The 19,335-nt window shown below is 25.6% G+C and overlaps 1 protein-coding gene across 4 annotated transcripts in view; it reads right to left on the bottom strand.

Annotated features, from left to right (window-relative positions):
* Positions 1–19,335, bottom strand: part of LOC129965762 (CAP-Gly domain-containing linker protein 1-like) — a 51,866-nt gene that overhangs the window by 24,213 nt on the left and 8,318 nt on the right. Inside the window, exons 4-16 of one of the 4 annotated variants that reach the window (XM_056079922.1) lie at positions 18,277–18,823; positions 14,777–14,939; positions 14,269–14,322; positions 13,083–13,181; positions 12,899–12,990; positions 11,612–11,672; positions 11,461–11,523; positions 10,105–10,260; positions 8,136–8,390; positions 6,655–6,939; positions 4,394–4,669; positions 1,976–2,206; positions 183–458 (exon numbers count right to left, since the gene is read on the bottom strand). In XM_056079922.1, the coding sequence (XP_055935897.1) occupies positions 183–458; positions 1,976–2,206; positions 4,394–4,669; positions 6,655–6,939; positions 8,136–8,390; positions 10,105–10,260; positions 11,461–11,523; positions 11,612–11,672; positions 12,899–12,990; positions 13,083–13,181; positions 14,269–14,322; positions 14,777–14,939; positions 18,277–18,823 (2,558 nt within the window). Of the gene's footprint in view, positions 1–182; positions 459–1,975; positions 2,207–4,393; positions 4,670–6,654; positions 6,940–8,135; positions 8,391–10,104; positions 10,261–11,460; positions 11,524–11,611; positions 11,673–12,898; positions 12,991–13,082; positions 13,182–14,268; positions 14,323–14,731; positions 14,940–18,276; positions 18,824–19,335 lie in introns of all 4 variants that reach the window. The other 3 variants (XM_056079921.1, XM_056079925.1, XM_056079924.1) reach the window with 3 other exon arrangements.

Raw genomic sequence — 19,335 nt, forward strand, 5'->3', positions numbered from 1 at the left:
TACAAATGAATTATTTATCATTTTTTAAATAAATCTGTACACATTTATTGTGCAGATTAATTTTGACAACACAAAACTATAATAGGACTTTTTGCCTTGCATTCAATATATTTGATTTTATTTATGAGATGTATGAGAGACACCTGATTCACCAGAGAATAATTATTAAATATGTAACTTACCAGTTCAAGAGATGATTTCAATTGAGTATTTTCTTCTTTTAGCTTAGACAGCTCATTTTGTAATAAAGTCACATGTTCAGTACTATCTTTATTCAGCATTTCAACATTCTTCTCAGCAGTCTGCAACTTAGAAATCAGCTGAGAAATTTCTTCTTCCTTTTGTTTTGTGATATTTTGTAATGAATCTGTTTCTTTACGTATAACACCCAATTCTTCATTCAAATTTTCTATCACCTTCACTTTCTCAGAGAGCTGCTTTTCTGTATTAGATAAAACCTATACAAATAATATATATAAAAGATAATTAAGCAAAAAAAAAAAAAAAAAAAAGATTATATAATGAACTATATTATAAAACTTAATATTAAATCAAAAATGCTTTTGGAACTTTAAATAATAAATAATTTCCTTCTTTTTACACAAGGTCGTTAAAACATTTTATTTTACTTTAAACTAAATACTGAATTTTTTGAATATTTCAACAGACCTTACAATAATTTTGGCATGAACAGAATCTCAAAGTTTAATAGAGCTGCAACAAAAAAAATTTAACTATTATTTAATAAATATTTTTAATTTTTACCAAAAAAAAAATTTAATTTTCAAAATTTTGGATGAAACCACAAAATAATGTTAAATTGAAACTATAAAAAGTTTATAATATTTCATTACACATTTTTGCATGCGTCTGTCTTGATTTAAGTTCCAGTTCATTTAGCATAAGTAAATATTCACCCTCATTTTGTAAAAATAAATTTCTATGGTTATACTAATTTTTAGCAAGATATAACTATTTACTGGAAGGACACTTTCACGGACAGCTTCAAGTACCATATACAAATGGAAGGATTCCAAACTTGAAGTCAAATAATCACCTCAACATGATTTTTTTTCCATTTTGTAATCAAATTGAATTTAAAATATTCACACTAAATAAAAATTTTAAAAAATGAATTTTGAAGATGCTGGTGCATTTTGAAGTCTAGATGTCTTTATTTAAATTTTTTTTTTAAATAATTCGTTTTATCTATTAGAAAATCTAAGAAAACACAAAGATATTTATGAATTCAAGTGAATCAACAAGCTGAAATTAGGAGATTCATGTCATAATTTAAAGTGACAGCAGAAAATGGTAACTGTGCATGTAAATAAATTATCGTTGCGTTTCTTGATTGCACAATAATTCATTTGATAGTGAAGATTGTGGTCTGGGTGTGGTGACTTGAAGACACATGTTGTCTTTTATGGGGTTTATTGGTAACATCAACAACAAAAGGCACAGGATTGCGCCAAAGTGTAGAAGGCCTAGAGAACTACACATAAAACTTCGCGGGATCGAGAGAGCCGAGATAACACTCCCCCAAGTACAGGAGTCCAGTTCGCTTCTAGTGGAATGAATATATATATATATATATATATATATATATATATATATATATATACTAAACAACAACAGGGAGACCACGTGATACATGCTTGGCAGCTAGTTCCGCCCAGGAAGATCATGTGGTTAACTGCATTCTTAACAGTGCATTTGTTATTTTAGAATTCTATAATAATAATTTTCTTGTGTGCCTAATCCCATTCACACATTATATATCTTTGTAAATTATATAGTAAATCTTTTTTGTCATTTAAATTGCATTTTAACATTATTTCAACTATCTACTACTTACATTAAATAACACCTACTTGCAAAATTTTATCTCCATTAAGATTGAAATTCCACTTTCCTAAATCAAACAATTCTAATTTTAGGATTAAAACTGAGAAAAACACCATAAAATTAGTACCTCTTCCTTATCTTTAAGTGATTTTATGTGTGCTGCTTTTTCTTCATTGAGGGCATCACATGACTGCTTTGTAGCATTTAGCTCACTTTGTACTTTGGAAATCTCATCTTCCTTTTCTTTCACTGTTTCTGCTAAGGATGAAATTTGAGAATCTTTTTCACTGAGTGCTGATTTTTTAGATTCCAAGTCATTCACTAAAGAATCAAGCGCAGATTGCTTTGATTGTCTTTCCTAAAAAATTAAGATAACAAATGAAAAATTTAGATAATGGCTATATTATTGCATAAATCTTATCTTTTTTAAAAAAGAGAAAAATTCTGTCCCCACCCCTTTTGACATAAATATTTATTTTTGTTTGTAGTAACAATAAAATAAATATAATTTAATCATAGATATAGTTGCCAAATTAGGGAATTTTCATACAACCATGAAAAAATAAATAAAAATATGTAATATTAAGAACAAAAATAATCTCAGATTGAATACAATTCAACTGATGACTTCACAAATATAATGAATAGATAATATATATCAGACAAAATCAAAAGTTAAATGACTGTGAAATGAAGTGACAATCTTAAAAGTAAAAGCTTTTTCTCTATTTAATACCAAGAACATTTACATCAATAAAAAAATAAAATAAATAAAGTTTGGAGAATAATTTTTTATTAGTGTCTTGAAAAATATATATATATATATTTTAAATTAAAAATATAGAGGTCAAAAGAAAGTAAAAAAAGTGCTAGGTAGTGATGGAAATTGTTTATGCCAATTGGCACTTTAATCATGTGATTTAATAAATTTCAATTATATTGAAGGCTTAAGAATCTTATAGTTTTATGAAAATTATTATGTGTCAACTATTTTATTATGTCTTAGTTTCCTAACAGTTCCATTTTCTACATCTTGTGCTTTTATAATTTTATTTTGAATTTCACAGTTTTTAATAAAAACATTTTCTAATTTATAAAATGCTAATTAAATATGCTTAAAAAACTTTATCACTTTCTTCTATTAGTTTTTAATACATTTTATTATTAATTGTTATAAATATTCCAGACAGAGAAATTCTACCGATAGTTCCCGTAACTGAATGAATAGAACATCAAAAGTGCTTGTCTGGTTCAAATCTTGACTAAGTAGACTAATTTTAAGACAGCCATTTTAATTAAACATTTTGTTTATTATTTATTTACCTTATAGATAATTCAAGAGTTTTTTTTTTTTTTTTTCGAAATTTAACATAAGCAATCTATTACATTTTTTAAATAAATAAATTGTAAGTCATACAAGTTATGGACAAATTCTCTGTTTTCTTATATTATAAATAGCTTCAAACTAATATTATGCAACATATAGTTTAATTATGTTTTACAGTTCTTTCAATCTTTGTGATAAAATTATAAAATCTATTTAAAAAAATCTGAAATTCAATACCTAGATGGCGCTCCATATTTGAAAGAGAAATTAAAGATTAACTATTACCTAAATTATGTAGATATTATTATATTATCATCAGTGACATATCGCATAATAAAGTTATAGAAGTCAAATAGAATTATTAAAAAAAAATGAAAAATTAGTTGCAAAATTTCAGCTATAATTTCAGCTTACATGTACAAACATATTAAAATTAAAAGCATGAAAAAAATCAAGCATACATGGCATGATTATTTATTTGCATGCCTTCCTCACACACCAATTAGTATCAGAAAAATATTTAATTAGTCAAAGGTATCCTCTAATAAAAGATTTATCTATTGATTATAATTTAAGGCTACGGACTTTATCAAAATTTTATATAATGCTAAAGCTTAAAATAATTTTCATTAAAAGGAGTTAAACTCATGACCTCAAGTAACTCTCAATGAGAGTATTTTCCCCTTTTCTATGTAAATCTTCAATAAATTAGTAACACCAAATTTACTCATAAAACTTTAAAAATTAAAAAACAATTTTTTTAGAGAAAGGAGCTTTATATAACAGCATTTTTTCCAATTTAAAAATAATTTAGTGGAAGTAATTTAGCATATTTTTTTTAAAGTACAGCTTGTCAAATGTTGACGATATCTGGGAAATGTTCATCAATAACATTTGTGTGTACGTCTGAATTATCCAAAGCAAGAAATTTTAGTTTCAGGCCAAGTAACATTAACATTTAAGTTAATTCTTTATGAAAACATTCAAAACACATTCCTTATAAAAAAAATGTTTTCTGTACAGAATTTTCAGTTGTCTGTCAGAGAAGTTAGATGCTTAAATTATAGAAAAAGCCAATTTAGTATACCATCTATACAAGATCTTTTTAAAATCAAGAATAAAATCAAAAGTTCAAACAAAAATTAGGGATTCTATACTATTTTTATAAGGTAAATTAGCAAGTGGTCATTTCTTTCATACAATAAGAACTATAATTACCTCTTCAAATTTTTTCATTATATCTTCCTTTTCCTCAACCAATTTCTTCATTTTACTTTCCAAGGATATAACCTTTTCTGAACTATCCATACTCATAGATGATAATTTTTCTTCAAAGTCACTTATTTTCAATAGCAACTGAGAATTAGTTTCTGTGATTTCATGAGCTCCTTTTTGTAAAGTGGCAATCTCATTCTGTGCCTTTGACAGTTCTTCTTCCTTTTCTTGTAAGCAGTTTGTTGTATGCTCTATTTGTTTTACTAAGCCAAGAATTTTCTGAAAATATTTAACATTAATGTTGTTGTATCAGGAATTAAAAGGCTACATATATAGGTATATAATCATAAAAGAATACTTAACATGAAACATTTCCCCAAAGATTTCACTACATGTTATGCAGCATCCCTTTATATGTCAGAATTAGTGTATTCTTATTTCAAACCACATCATAAAATATGACAAAAAATAAATCACATCCCAGTGTTTATAGTGAGCACCAGAAAGTTAAATCTACTTTCCTTTATAAAAATGTATTTTTTTTAAGCAAAAGTTTTTGTTTTGGCTATTTTTTAATATTTTTTTTAAATAAATTTATTGAAAAAAACTTAAGATTAATATGGAAAGAGATATTTTATGATGGCTACTGTCTGTTGACTGAGAAAAATATCACTTAAAAAGCATTAAGACAAATAAAAATTGCATTGAATACAATAATATTAAAATGTTCAATCTAATATAATAGCCTGATTAAAATTATGAAATTTTTAAATAAGAGCAAAATATCCCAAATTTCTAATTCAAGATATATGTGGATTAAAAAAAAAAGACACTCATCCTAATGAAGTATTTCAGATTAATAGCTATGAAAAATTATTTTTGTCACTCAAAAGATTACTAAAATCTCACTTTTCCAATAAAGTGTCCTTGTTGATTGTACTGATTGATACAAATCCAAATCTTTTTTAAATAATTAAAAGCCGCCAGAAAAACAATTTAATAATTTTAAATCATTTGATAATTTTAAAGAGTTTTTCATTTTTAAAACAGGTGTGCCAACTTGGTACAGAGAAATAGTTATTTTTTTATGTAAGTCAATACTATTTTTTAATACAATTTATATTGCAGATAAAAATTAAAAGATTCTTGATTAACTCAAAATACAATTTTGTTGCTATGAAAAAACATTATTCAAATATTTAATTAATCTTTCTGTATTATTTTAAAAATTTCTGATACATGCAAATTTCAAATTATATGCCTTGATAAATATTATAACAAATTTTGTAAATTGAATGTGTTTTGACACCAAATTTGTTGATTGTTGAACTCAGCCAAGAATCTAAGTTGATCTATGTCATGGCATTTTGAAAATTTTCTTATGCTCTTTGTGTGAGTTAGTTTGAACTAAAGTAATCTATTAAAGCCTGGATTGTTTTTGCTTCTATTAACAGAAAATATTTCTAAATAACAACTGGAAATAATTTCTATTTCTACTATTATAAGTCCAATCTATCCATGAATTCATTTGAACTATAATAAATAGAAATAAAAATATATATTCTTTTTTGTCAAAAATTATAAACAAGTAAAAAAAAAAAAAAATTATAAACAAGTTAAAAAAAAAAATTTCAGCAATAAAAGAAATTAAAAAAAAAAAAGATAGTGTACATTAGCATGCTATCCTGTCATTGAATACACAATATTCTAAACACACACACACACAATACACAATTTAATTAGCTAGTAAATAAACAAAACATAAAAATTCCCCATTTCTAATTATTTCCATAAATGTCCATCAAAACTCATGTATTAAATGAATGCTTATTTTGATGGAATTTAAATGAATTAATTAAATGTTTGTTAAAAGAAGACAGAGAACAAAGTTATGTGTACCAAATTTCCTTTTACAGGATATTTAAAATGGCACAGCAAAAAGCCAATTACAATCATTAAGATGGGTGGTCACTGAAAAAATGATGTACCAAAATACTAACTGACATATTTAGTAACATTCTGACTTTAGTGTCTAGGCTGAATAAAATTCTGAAATTAAATCAACATTTCATGAATTTTTAAATGCTTTTTTTTATTGGCATTTCATATAATAATTATTCAAACAAAAACACCCTTCATTCCAGAAAACCCAGAATTTAATTTAATGTTTACAAAAATAAAATATAACAAAAAAAAATGAAAATAATAAAAATAAAGTCAATATTTATGAAATAAAAGAAAACATAAAACAAAATTAAAAATACCTCCTCTTTTTCTGAAATACTAGACTGAAGTTGGGTTTTCATATCTGTAACTTCCTCTTCAAGAGATTTTTGCAATCTTAATTTTTCATTCAATTCAGATGTTTTTTGTTCCAAATCTTGACTTAAACTCTGAATTTTGTTTTTTAATTCAGCAAGCTCTTGAGTCTGAATTTCCAAGTTTTTATCAAGGGTTGATATTTTTGTATCCTTTTCTTGAATGGTAATTTCATCTTCTTTGAGAAGATTAGCTTTTGCACTTAATTCTTCTGATAGTAATTTAATTTTCTAGCACAAAATAAATTTTTAATAATCAGTCTCAAAAGAAAAAGAAATTAATAAGATCAAAATTCAAATCAACAGAATATATTCTTAAAAAAACACATATAACAAAATAATTTTATGAATTTAACATATAAACAAACAAACAAACAAAAAGAATAAAGAAAAATGAAGCTGAAATGAATATAATGACAAAATTTCGTAAATTAAAAAAAAAATGTATAAAAGCAAGATACTTAAATGAATTTAGGTTTATAAAAATTGAAATACAACATAAATTTTAATTTAATATAAATAAAAACAAAATCTATTAATACAATTATTGCAAAATAATATTTATATTATAATAATACAAGTTTATAAATGTTAATAGAAGAGTTTTCATTGATTTTGTTCTATTTAATTTCACATAAGTCAAAACATGAAATATTTTATGAAATGTGATTCTTTTTTTTAAAAAAAACTTTCTTACAAAAAAAATGCAAATATTATATTTATAAAAAAAAGAGAGAGAGAAATAGATCTGAGCTTCTAGTCCAAAACCTCAAAGAATTATGTTTTAATCAATTATCTTCCTTTTATTTTAAAAATTTACTCTGACTTATACAGCATTGATGATTTGCACACAACACACACACAAATATTTACAGCATCACAATGCACCTGTGTATAAAAGCAATACTTAAGGTAATGAAAATCATTGTTATAAAATGTATTTAAGAATATCTTAAAAAATTTACAGAAATAAAATTAGTATCTCTGAAAAGCTATTTTTGCTTTTTAAATTATGAAACTGTTTAAGAATAGTTTGTCTGTAATAATATGTGCTAAGATTACTCAGAAAAAAATCTCAAATCTTATTAATTTTTATTTAAATGTCTAGCTTTGTTGATTTTGGATACATAAAATAGCAAACAATTGTGTTCAAACTATTACTGAATCAACATAAAAAAAAGGGAATTAATTTTTAAAAAGGCAAAGGTATAAATTTTAAAAAAAGCAAAGGTATTTAATTTTTTTTCTAAAATAAAAAAATATTATAAAAGCAATAAATCACATATTATAATTTTGCAACATTACATATATAATAAATGTTACAGACAAATGTAAAGTTTATAGTGCATTGACTGTTACGGTGTTTTTAATTCCATTTCCTGCTAAATATAAAAAACATAAAATAATAGAAATTGAATAAAAATTACCTCTCCTAATTCTTTCACAATATCATTACTATCTGTTGTTGCAGCAGTATGAAGTGCAATCTGCTCATTCAAGCCTTTATTTTCTTCAATTAGTTTAGTTACTTTTTCAAGCTGAGTATTTAACTCAGATTTTAAATTTGAAATTATATCTTCTTTTTCTTGACTTGTGTTGTCTAATGATGATAAGAGATTCTTGTGTTCCTCATTAGATTTGTCTAACAGTTTTTTCAGTTCCTCCACTTCTTGCACATATTTCTGTAATAGACATAAAGAAAATGAGAGATTTTTTAAATATAATCTTAATAATTTCACTATATTTTAAATTTCAAAGGAAAATTTTAAGCAAAAGAAAAAAAAATATTAAGTAATAATAATCACAATTAATTTCTTGATAAAAAAAGTTTTATAAAATGAAATCATTCATTAAAAATAAAGATATGCACCAATTATTAGAAGAAAAAAACATTTCAAGAAATTATTTAAAAAATATATAACAAGTAATTTTTTTTTTTTTTTTTTGCAAAATGAATTTAATATAAAAATATTACCCTTTAATAAGATCATTTAATGAAGTTACTAAAATACAATGATGGAAATCAATAGTTTAATGCTCATACTTTAATGTTTTTATAATATGAATGAGCCCTATGTTGGCAAAGCAGTACATTCATAGTAAACCATTTCAAAGGCAGAATTTTAAAAATAAAATGACACAAAAAGCTATTAAATAACACAAGTTGGTAAATTAATTGAAATAATAAAATACAATAATTAACAAATGAAAAATGTATTAGAATACTTCAATATCTAGATTCTTAAGGAAATGCACAATGGAAGAAATAATAAATAAATAAATTTAAACAAAAAAAGAAGAGAATTTCTATGATGAACTTATGATTAATCTATTATTTCACACTGAAATTTTATAAATAGATTTATCAAATAATAAACATGGATTTAAAAAGATTGAGTAACATTCTTGTTTTCTAGCAAAGTAGTAAACATAAATGGTTTCAAATGAGAATTTTTATAAGCACATAAAAAGTAATTTTTATTTTTACAAATTCAAGCATGTTATTGTTTGAGTTTCTATACATAAGAAGGGCAGTAATAGGAAAGCCAAGTCCCTCCTCCATCATATCAAGATGGATTTAGTAAATTCTCTGCTTCTTATATTTATTGTAGGCATTTTTCCATTGTGAAATTTAAGTAGACAAAACTGATAATTTAAATTCTTAACAAAATTTTGATATTGTGAATGAACAAGGTATATTATAATGTAGAGTTGTTTGAAAAAAAAATAGACAGAACCCATCTTCTATTTTATAACTAATATTATAACACAGAATAGCCGAGACTTCTTGACTTAGGAGAGAACTGCAGAATTCAAACTGCTAATAGTTTCTACAACCATTTTTAGTTTATGATTTTATAACAGGTATCTAGACTGAAGATATAAAAGATAATAACAATTATCAGACAGTGGAATACACTTTAAGAAATAGTATTAATAACATAATATTAAAAGACTAATATTTAGCTTTTCTACATAACTAAAACTGAGATTCAGAAGTACTGTAAGAAATAATCAATTTTGGCTCTATATCTTATGATGAATTTATCATCTATAATAATTGGATATCTGAAATTCCCATTACACATTCCTAAAACACTATGTATTGATCTTAGTGCTGTCAGGAAGAATCTTTACTATATAATCTTTTACAGCTTCTTAGCAGAGTGAAAAATTAGGAATTCAATTTTTTCTTTGTTTTAATTACAGTTTAAAGTAGGCATCCACTTTCTACAAATAACTTTTAAACGAAAATAAAATTGCTACAATTAAAAAAATTAAAATGGGGAAATTTTTAAAAATCCAATAATATACATGAATTAGAATGCATTTTACAAGAAATAAAAAAAAAATTGAAAAAATTATGAATTCAAACTATAAAAAAAGAACACATACATTTTTTTCATCTTTTAGGACTTGCAAATCTGCTTCAAGAGTAACTATTTTTTCTTTAAATAAAACTAGTTGAGGATCAGCATTTTGTTGTTCGGGAACTTCACTTAAACTTTCTTTCCCACTAAGTATTTCTTTTATATTAGTAAATTTAGGATCCTGCAATAAGAAGAGTAAATACAATATTTTTCATACATTTGCATATAAAACAAAGATTATATGTATATATATGCTTCTTTTTTCTCATATATATATATATATATATATATATATATATGAGAAAAAAGAAGTAGAAGATAAACAAAATAAACAAAGAAAATAAACACAAAAAGAAAAAAAATCAGAAGAGTTTTATGAAATCAGTACCAAAATTTATGCATTTTCAATATTAGGCTACTGAATATTATAAAGTTCTTATAATTGAACTCTTAATAAACAAACAATAATACAGAAAAAGAAAGACAATTTTGTACTCTTATTTTAACATTTTTAAGCTGCTGGACTTAATTCAACTTATATAAAGTCTTAATACATAATTTACAATAATAATTCATTTCATGAAAGAGTTTTCTAACAGAAACATACATCACATTCATTTTAGTACTTTATAACATTATAATAAGGATACAACTTTTTCTGTCCATGTGTTTTATCTTTTGTAGAAATTGTATGAAAATTCAAATAACAATTTTTTTTTCAAAAATAAAAATAAATAAATTATTTTTGTTTTAACCACCAAATCTATTACTTTTGTTAATTGTTATTCAGTTTCTTGCTTTCAACATTATTTTAAAAATGATGAGTTTCAGTACAAATTCCTATATTCCTTCTCATTCAAAAGAAATAGAAATTCAAGCATATATGAGAATTTATTATTTACAAAATCTTATCTGTTAAAAAAAAAGTCGCAGAATGTTTTAGAAGATTTATTTCTCTTATAGGCACTAATGAAATAAATCATTTGCATTTATTTAATGGCAGTTATATGAAATCTAAATCAAAAATAGCAGAAAACTTATTATTGCTTTCCAATTTCTACTATGCCATATGCTCAGATTAAAAAAACATTGTCAAAATTCTACTCAATACATGCAGATAATCTTTCACACATAAATGCACAAATGCTCATATTTTCTTAATTTCGAAACAGTAGAAGTTTATTTATGAACATTCTAATGCTACAGTATTTTCTTTTGATCTTATTATTATATTATTTTTTTTAAGTCTCGTCAATTTTTTTCTGAAAACATATGCCTGATTTATATTTTTGGCAAATATTTTATATTGAGTGATTAGCTACAGAGATGAAAAGATATTAAATAAAATGAAGGAAGACAAAAATAATTTCATAGCACTTACTAATTTTTCATTCAGAAAACTCTCAAGTCGGCTTATAATCTGGCTTTGCTGTTGTAGTTGCATCTGTAAGCATATTTTTAGTAAATCAATTTGTATAACACTGGAACAAAAACTAATAAATAGATAGACAGATAGGCTAAATTTATCATACTTCTAAATCTCCCCTAGTAATTTTTTCTTCATCTAACTGGAATTGCAAATCTTCAAGTTTCCTAATAAAAAGAAATAGCAAACACTTTGGTGACAAGTAAAAATTTTTAAGTGAAAATGGGAGTATGCTGTTCAAGAAGCCATTTTGCTTTAAAAAACATTTGGTAATTCATACGATCTCAAGCATTTTCAAGTCTATTTTAATGCAAACTTTTAAACATATTTCTATATCAGGCTAATGGCCATTCTAACTAATTTTATAGATAAACCATAAATGGAATTGTTAATCAATGGGTGTGTTTTTCTCTCAGCTGTCTATTAATATGGCTTATTTTGTAAATTTCTCCATAAAGAATTTGTATGCCACATGTATTTTGGGGCATATTACAAAAAAAAGCATCAAAATTAGAAAGTTAATCACATGTTGAGATATTAAAAGTATAATGTTGATATAATGCATGCTTTTTACTTCATAGCAAAATGTAGAAACGCAAGCATGTATATTAGATGTCTTCTTTTAAGCTCACCACTTGACAGAGATTTTGCACTTTTTCAAGACCACATACCATATTTAACTTACAACTTTGGTACTAGTTTTGAGCCATGGAATTAAGATGAGAACCAGCGGCAGTGGTCCCCCAAAACTTTTTTGCATACTCTCAAATACAGGTGTCCCTTGGCCCCTACATAAAATAATGGATCTTCACCAAGGCCATGAATATCACAAGTCCTTATATTTTTATTTTCAGAGTTCCTTATATGAGAGTTGCATGCTTTGTAAAATAGTTAAGAAAACATGTGCTTGTGTATATTAATTACATAGCATTGATGAACTATATTATGGAATATTAATTTTAGATGAAATTAGCAATTTTATTGACAGCAAGCAATCTTCAGTGAATAATTACTGATATAAGTTATAGTTAATATACAAGTAAGAGAAAATAGAATACGTAAGACTTTTGGCAATAACTCTATTAGGACTCAAATTTGCACTAGAACATTTGATGCCCTGGGATAGGAGTTATAAACGCAAAGCCACACTGACAATTTCTTTCTTCGAATGTTGATATCCAGTGAATTCTCTCAGTGAAAAACTAGTTTTGTTATGGTTATTTAAGAGCTATTTGCATGCTATTCTGCAATATTTGTGTTTGCTTTGTCTGTGTTTTACTGCTGTTTTTCGTGGGGATTAAAACAATGCTATCCAATGCTGAACCTGTTGAACTTTTTAACATACACATATTGGTCGGATTTACAATATTAATATACATCAATAAAGTTATACCTTTTTTCTGATGATAATTGCTGTTCCAAGTCTTTCTTCTCATTTTCATGTTGCTGATGCAGATTTAACAATTCATTGTATTTAGCTACAGCCTAAAGAAAATTAATATAAATCAATTCACATTATGAAATAAAAAATAATTTTGTTTATGGTATTCATGAGCATATAATAATTATCATATTACCTCCTCACATTGACTAACAACTTTAGCAAATTCTGTCCTTTCCAGATCATGTTCTTTTAGTAGCTGTTCAATATGCTGTTCTTTTTCTTTTAATACTTCCTATAAATCATAATAGGCACATCTTATAAATTTTTTTGGCACATTCATAACCAATAACAATATATATAAAGTGCTTTCTTTTCTTTTTCCTTTCAAAATTTAGACTTAAGTAAGCATATAAGCTTTAAAATAAATTATGCTAATATATAACATAACAAAGCAAAGCAAAAGAAACCACCAAGCATACAAGCAAAAGAGAAAACTTAAAAAAAAAAAAAAAAATTCATGCATAAAATATGAAGCTGTTATACATCTAAATATACTATCAAACTGAAAAATAATTTTTAACCAACATGTAAATTATAAAATTTTTAATTATTTTTCATCAAAGCCCTTTTTTTTACAAAATAAATAAAAAATAAAATTTAGAGCAAAGTAAATAATTTTTGTGTAATTAACTATTATTATGATAGCAAAATGCATGAAATGTGAATAAATAAAATTTAAAATTAAATGCTCTAATTAGTTCTAAAATTTATTCGTAATTTAGAATGGAATTCAAAATTTTAAAAATGTTATTAATATAATCTCTTGATTTTATCATTAAATTTATATGAAACACTACTTTCATTTCATTAATATTCATATGTAATTCAATATGTAAACATTATAGTAATATTTTACAGAGACAGTAAAATATATACATATTTTTTTATATTATTTTATTTAGATTTAAAAAAAATTGAGATTCAAATTGAATTGTTTTGTTATTATTTGGCTAATACATGCTAAATTCAGTATTATTGATTTACAAGAAAATATTCAAATTTTGATTTATTGTAAAAATAATTTTGACATTTTCATGTCATAAGAAATAAATAATTATATCAAATTTTATAATTTAATTGCTACCAATGTTACTAATACAATACATTTAAATAGCATTTTCACTCAAAGTAATATTCAAAAGCGTAATCATTAAAATGATATCAAACATAACTATTTCATATTTTTTAAAAAATAATCATTATATCAATATATTTTTTATTAAGTTAATTTATATCATTATAGTTTGAAGTAAAAAAAAATTTCAGAAAAGAACTTTTTTTTTTTTTTTTTGAGAGCTCACTTTATATACATAACTTACTTCAAGAGCACGGCTGGTTGTCATTAAACCCACACCAGTACTTCTAACTCTCTGCTGCAAAATGAAGCATTATTTAGCATTTAAAACAGGGAAAGGGATAATGCAGAGGAGTTAAGACACTCAATAAGATAAAGATCATATGCAGTAATACATGTCCATAAAAAAAAAAATAAGATTTCAAACCATGGCAACAAAAAAATGCAAAAGATAGAGCAACTTACTTTTTAGCTTTCTTTCAGCCGCAGATACAATCCTATCACAATGCCATCCCACTATCAATCATTTTTAAAATTTGCTTCACATAATAATAATAATAATAATAATAAAAACAATCCCAAAAGACATCTTTACATTTATACATGCAAAGATTACATATGTAACGGTTAGGGGAAGCTATATGAGTTAGTGAACACAATTCATGCACTAAGAAATTTTCTGATAAAAAACAGGTTAATCAGGTTACCTGTGAGTTAGTAAGTGACGTGACACCCAGCTTCACTCTACTTGCCTTTGAGCTGGTGCTCACAGAGCTACTTAGAGAATCTCTACTACTAGATCTCATGAGTGGTGTACCACGTACAGATGGAGTTCTTGGAGTAGCTGTGCCACCAGCTCTGGAAACTTTGTGCACCGGTGCAAACAGCCCATATTTCATTGGGCATGTGAAATATCTAGAAAACAAGTTTTTAATTCATTTTAGAAAATACAGAAATGAAAATTCTTGGCTAAATTATTTTCATTTTATGCCATTTTCAAAAATTTTGAATTAGAAATTTTTTTAAATATATCTTTGATACTCATTAATGTTATTTTCACGATACATTCATAAGCATTGTAGAGGACAAGAAAACACACTCATTTGGCTCATCATAATATTCTATCAAATTTTGACATAGAGAAAAAAATACATAATAGGCAACTTATTAGTTTACACTGTTGAGTTAACCATCAAAACCATGCCACTATATTTGCTTCCAGATAAGGTTGAGTTGCAATACTGAATTTTCACATTTAAAGAAAAGACTATTTGTATGACAAGATGATGGCATGAATTGGATCCAGGATAAATTTGGCATATTGGTATTATATATTAAATTATTCATTTATTATAATATTAAAGCACAACACCCAATTCTGAGATAATGATTTCCAAACTTTTAGACAAAAGTTTGTCAGTATGATTATAGCATGCACAACTATTAACTGGAAAGTTAAAGTTCAATTCTGGTTTCTTTAATTTTTTTAAAATTATTTCAAATAAAATTAGCAATTGATAAATAGTTCGATTAGTGATTTTTATGCACAAAATGTTCATTTTGTACAATATTTGAATAATATTTACAGTTTAATTCCTAAATAGTAGAATAATTATAACTCTAACGATAATAAATATAAATGTAACTGAAATATATTCATAATTTTAATAATGTATTCTACCATTATAAATTTTAATTGCATACACAAACCAGAATGATATTTGACATAAAAACACTGGTAACAAAATAAATGTTTGCAAATACTTCTATTTAATTTTTTTCAGAAACAGATAATCCAAAAAGTAAGATCCCCTCCCCCTATTTTAAAATTTAGTTTCACCTGCTGCCTTTTTTTTTTTTTTTTTTTTTGGAAAATTAATTATTATAATGCCATCTAAAATTGTAGAACAAAAGTTTTAGAAAAGAATTCTTTTCTTGTCTATAAATTCATATAAATAGAAAAGTATTTATAGATATTTCTCAAAGACTCTCAATTGACAAAGCTATATTAAAAAAAAAAAAAAAATGCAGGCATCAATTTTCTTTTTTGTAACACATACTTAAGTATAATAATAAAAATTTTGCTCAAATTAAAATAAATACATAAAAAAATAATAAATAAAACATTCTTTTTAAACTTACACTTAAGACTTTTAAAAAATTTATTCTTGTCTATTCAAACCATTTTAACAATTGATGTATCATTTTAAAGATCCTTTTAATATCTATAACTTTAATATTTTAATTTTTTTCTCTCACATTAATAAATTTTTACTTAAATTCAAAAGTTTGATGTTATAATATGCCCTTATTCAGTCAAATATAATAAAACAATGCTCAATGAGCAGCTCTCATAATGAATGATTTGAATAACAGGCAAAACAAAACGTAAAAGATAAAGAATTCCTTAATGAGATGTTTTGCAGAATGAGTGGCACTGTTATGTCCCATGCTGGACTGGTCAGTATCAATTTGCATTGAGAGCTTGTTTGAAGTGAACCCTTACAAGGGAGAAGTTTTGGTTAGATAGCTTTGTTGAATGTGTCTCCGAGGAATTTGAGCAAATTCTTTGGAGCCTTTACAGGCAAAATTGTATATATGACCGTGATTATATTGCGAAAAGTGTATAGCAATGACATTAGCCAGCTGGGGGGAGAACATAGCAAGAACTGCAGAAGAACTTATGGAGATGCATTTTGTGTCACAGTAAAAAACAGAGGCATTTGTTAAGGAAAGGGGGAAATAATAGATTCACTGAGCAACAACTTTCGAGTGAAATAAGGGAGATAACGAAACAATGGAAAATTACTGCATCAAGCAATGAGAAACATTGCTCTCATAAGGCACTAGCTGATTCCACTACAAATTCATTTAGTGATAATGTAGTGTCAATTTATAGCCAAAGGCAAATCTCTTTAAACAATTTTCTAGCAAATAAAAAAACTTTATAAATAATACATTATAAATTAATTTGAGTATTTCGTTATGGAACGGAACACATTATCTCATTTTATATGGTTACTAAGGGGAAAATTGTTTCACTTAACCAATGTTTCACATTGCAAGCAAGATTCAAGAACGAATTAAGTTCATTAAAGATTCCAATGTATTTGGAAACACCTTGTGGCTGGCTTGTTTGGCTTGTTTTTGATGGGTAAACCAAATACTTTAACCAATGAAGTCACTATTATGCATCTTTCTCTATATTTTGATACTTTTCATAAAAGTACAGTTGAACTAATAGTGAAAAATGAAACAAGTTCTACTCATATGTTTTCTAAAAAATACTGAAATGAAGTAATATTGCTTATAATATAGATGTTAGCATAGATATTTTAGACGAGTAATGCAATCATTATAATAAAAGTCTTTATTGAAGTCTGTATGTGGGTGACATTTAAAATTAAAAGATATATTATTAAAAAATTATTTAGTCAAGATTTAGATTATTCCAGTGCATAGCTGTTTTGGAATGTTGGATAGGAAGTCACATCTATTATCCATGAATATCAAATCATAGAAAGAGGATACCAAATCGAAATAGCAAGACTTTCTTGAACATAATAAAGAATGCTAGTAGACACGTACAAAATATACCTGCACTACAAACATGCTTACAAAGCAAAAGCATGCTCTAAGCATTATTTTCTTTTTGCAAATAAATTATATTTCCCTAATTTGAAATGAATTTCTGTTAGAAAAAATTTTATGCATAATCAAAATACAATATTTGTCTCTGAGATATAATATTACAATATTTCATATTAATAAAAATTTAGAATACTTTTATAACAGTGAAAATGAGAGATAAAATAATTCCAACTTTTTGTAAATAAGATTGCCAGTAGTATTTAAAAAAGGGGAGGCAGACAGATAATTTCCTGTACTCCTACATTTAATTACTTCTAACATAATGAAGATTGCAGAAAAGAAATCCCCCCAAAAGATGCTCATCATTTGCAATACAAATGAGATTGTAATAGTTTAAGCGTAAATAATAAATGATATTTACTTTATATACAACTAGAAATCTATAGTAGTTAAATACGTATAATAAACAAATAGTAATGCCATTTATTTCATTCTATCATCAATCAATCTTGAGCTAGAATCCATAAATGTTTGATAAATATATCAAATATTTTTATTGAATTAACTAGCATTTTTCAGAGGCTAAAACCTCAATAGTTTAAAATAATCCATTTACTAAATGTATTCATAACTATTTGTTCATTTAAAAATGACAATTTACCTTTTTCCTGCAACAGATCCATCATTCTTTCCAACAGGTTCATCAAGAGCAATTCCAGCCCATTCTCCTTTGGCAAAGTCTGTTGTACCAAGGAATTTTAAAATACCGGATTTATCACCAGTGGTGGAACTAACGACAACTCTTTCCCCTACTCGTAATCGTGAACAGGCTCCTTTTGTACTACTGAGTGAAAGATTTGAGGCAGTGAGTCCTCGACTGGTTGGAGTAGCGAAACCAGGATTTCTAGGGGTAGTAGGAACTTTAGGTGTAGGTGTATCACCGGTTTCAGAAATTTCTCCAGCTGTCTTGGTTAGCTTCTGAGGTCGAGCAAAAATACCTTTCTGAGGAGGGCAAGTAAAGTATCTCACACCAGCAACTGAGCCATCATTTTTACCAATTGCTTCATCCAGCAACACTCCAGCCCATACACCGGGGGCAAACTGTGTTTTTCCAAGGAACTTGAGGACTCCAGGTTTGGAGCCATTCACCCAAACTCGATCGTTTACCTTGAAGTCGACTGGGATTTCAGATGCAGCATCTCCTGCTTCTATAATTTTAAAATTATAAAAAAAGAAAAATTTAATAAAAAATTTGCAATGACAGTAATGTGTAATGATGTTCTAGCTTTGTTTACTTTGGGAACTATTAATATTGGAAATATTATCAGAAAATACTAACTCATTTTTAAACAAATTACATAAAACTATTATATCAAATATAAATGTAAGCAATGGAATGTTCAATCTCTTAGCAAAGCAATCAAAGCCTGAAGCATCAAAATCATCCTTAAATGGTATTAGGAGAATATTGAGTCACTTACATAGCCATAATTCTCATACGAAAAATAATCTCAGAATTAATTTGAATTTTGCTAGTTTCTACTTTACCAGTTTTCTATTTTGTTAAGTACTTATATGCTAAAATGATAGTTGACAATTCCTAACCTCTTTTGTTGAATAAACATTTTAGAAAGATTCATCATTATTTTAATTCTTTATAATATCAAATTATGTCACAGGAATTGATAACATCTAAAAAAAACTTACATAAAAACTACTA

The sequence above is a fragment of the Argiope bruennichi genome, chromosome 4, assembly GCF_947563725.1.
Source record: "Argiope bruennichi chromosome 4, qqArgBrue1.1, whole genome shotgun sequence".
In the NCBI taxonomy this organism is placed as follows: Eukaryota; Metazoa; Arthropoda; class Arachnida; order Araneae; family Araneidae; genus Argiope; species Argiope bruennichi.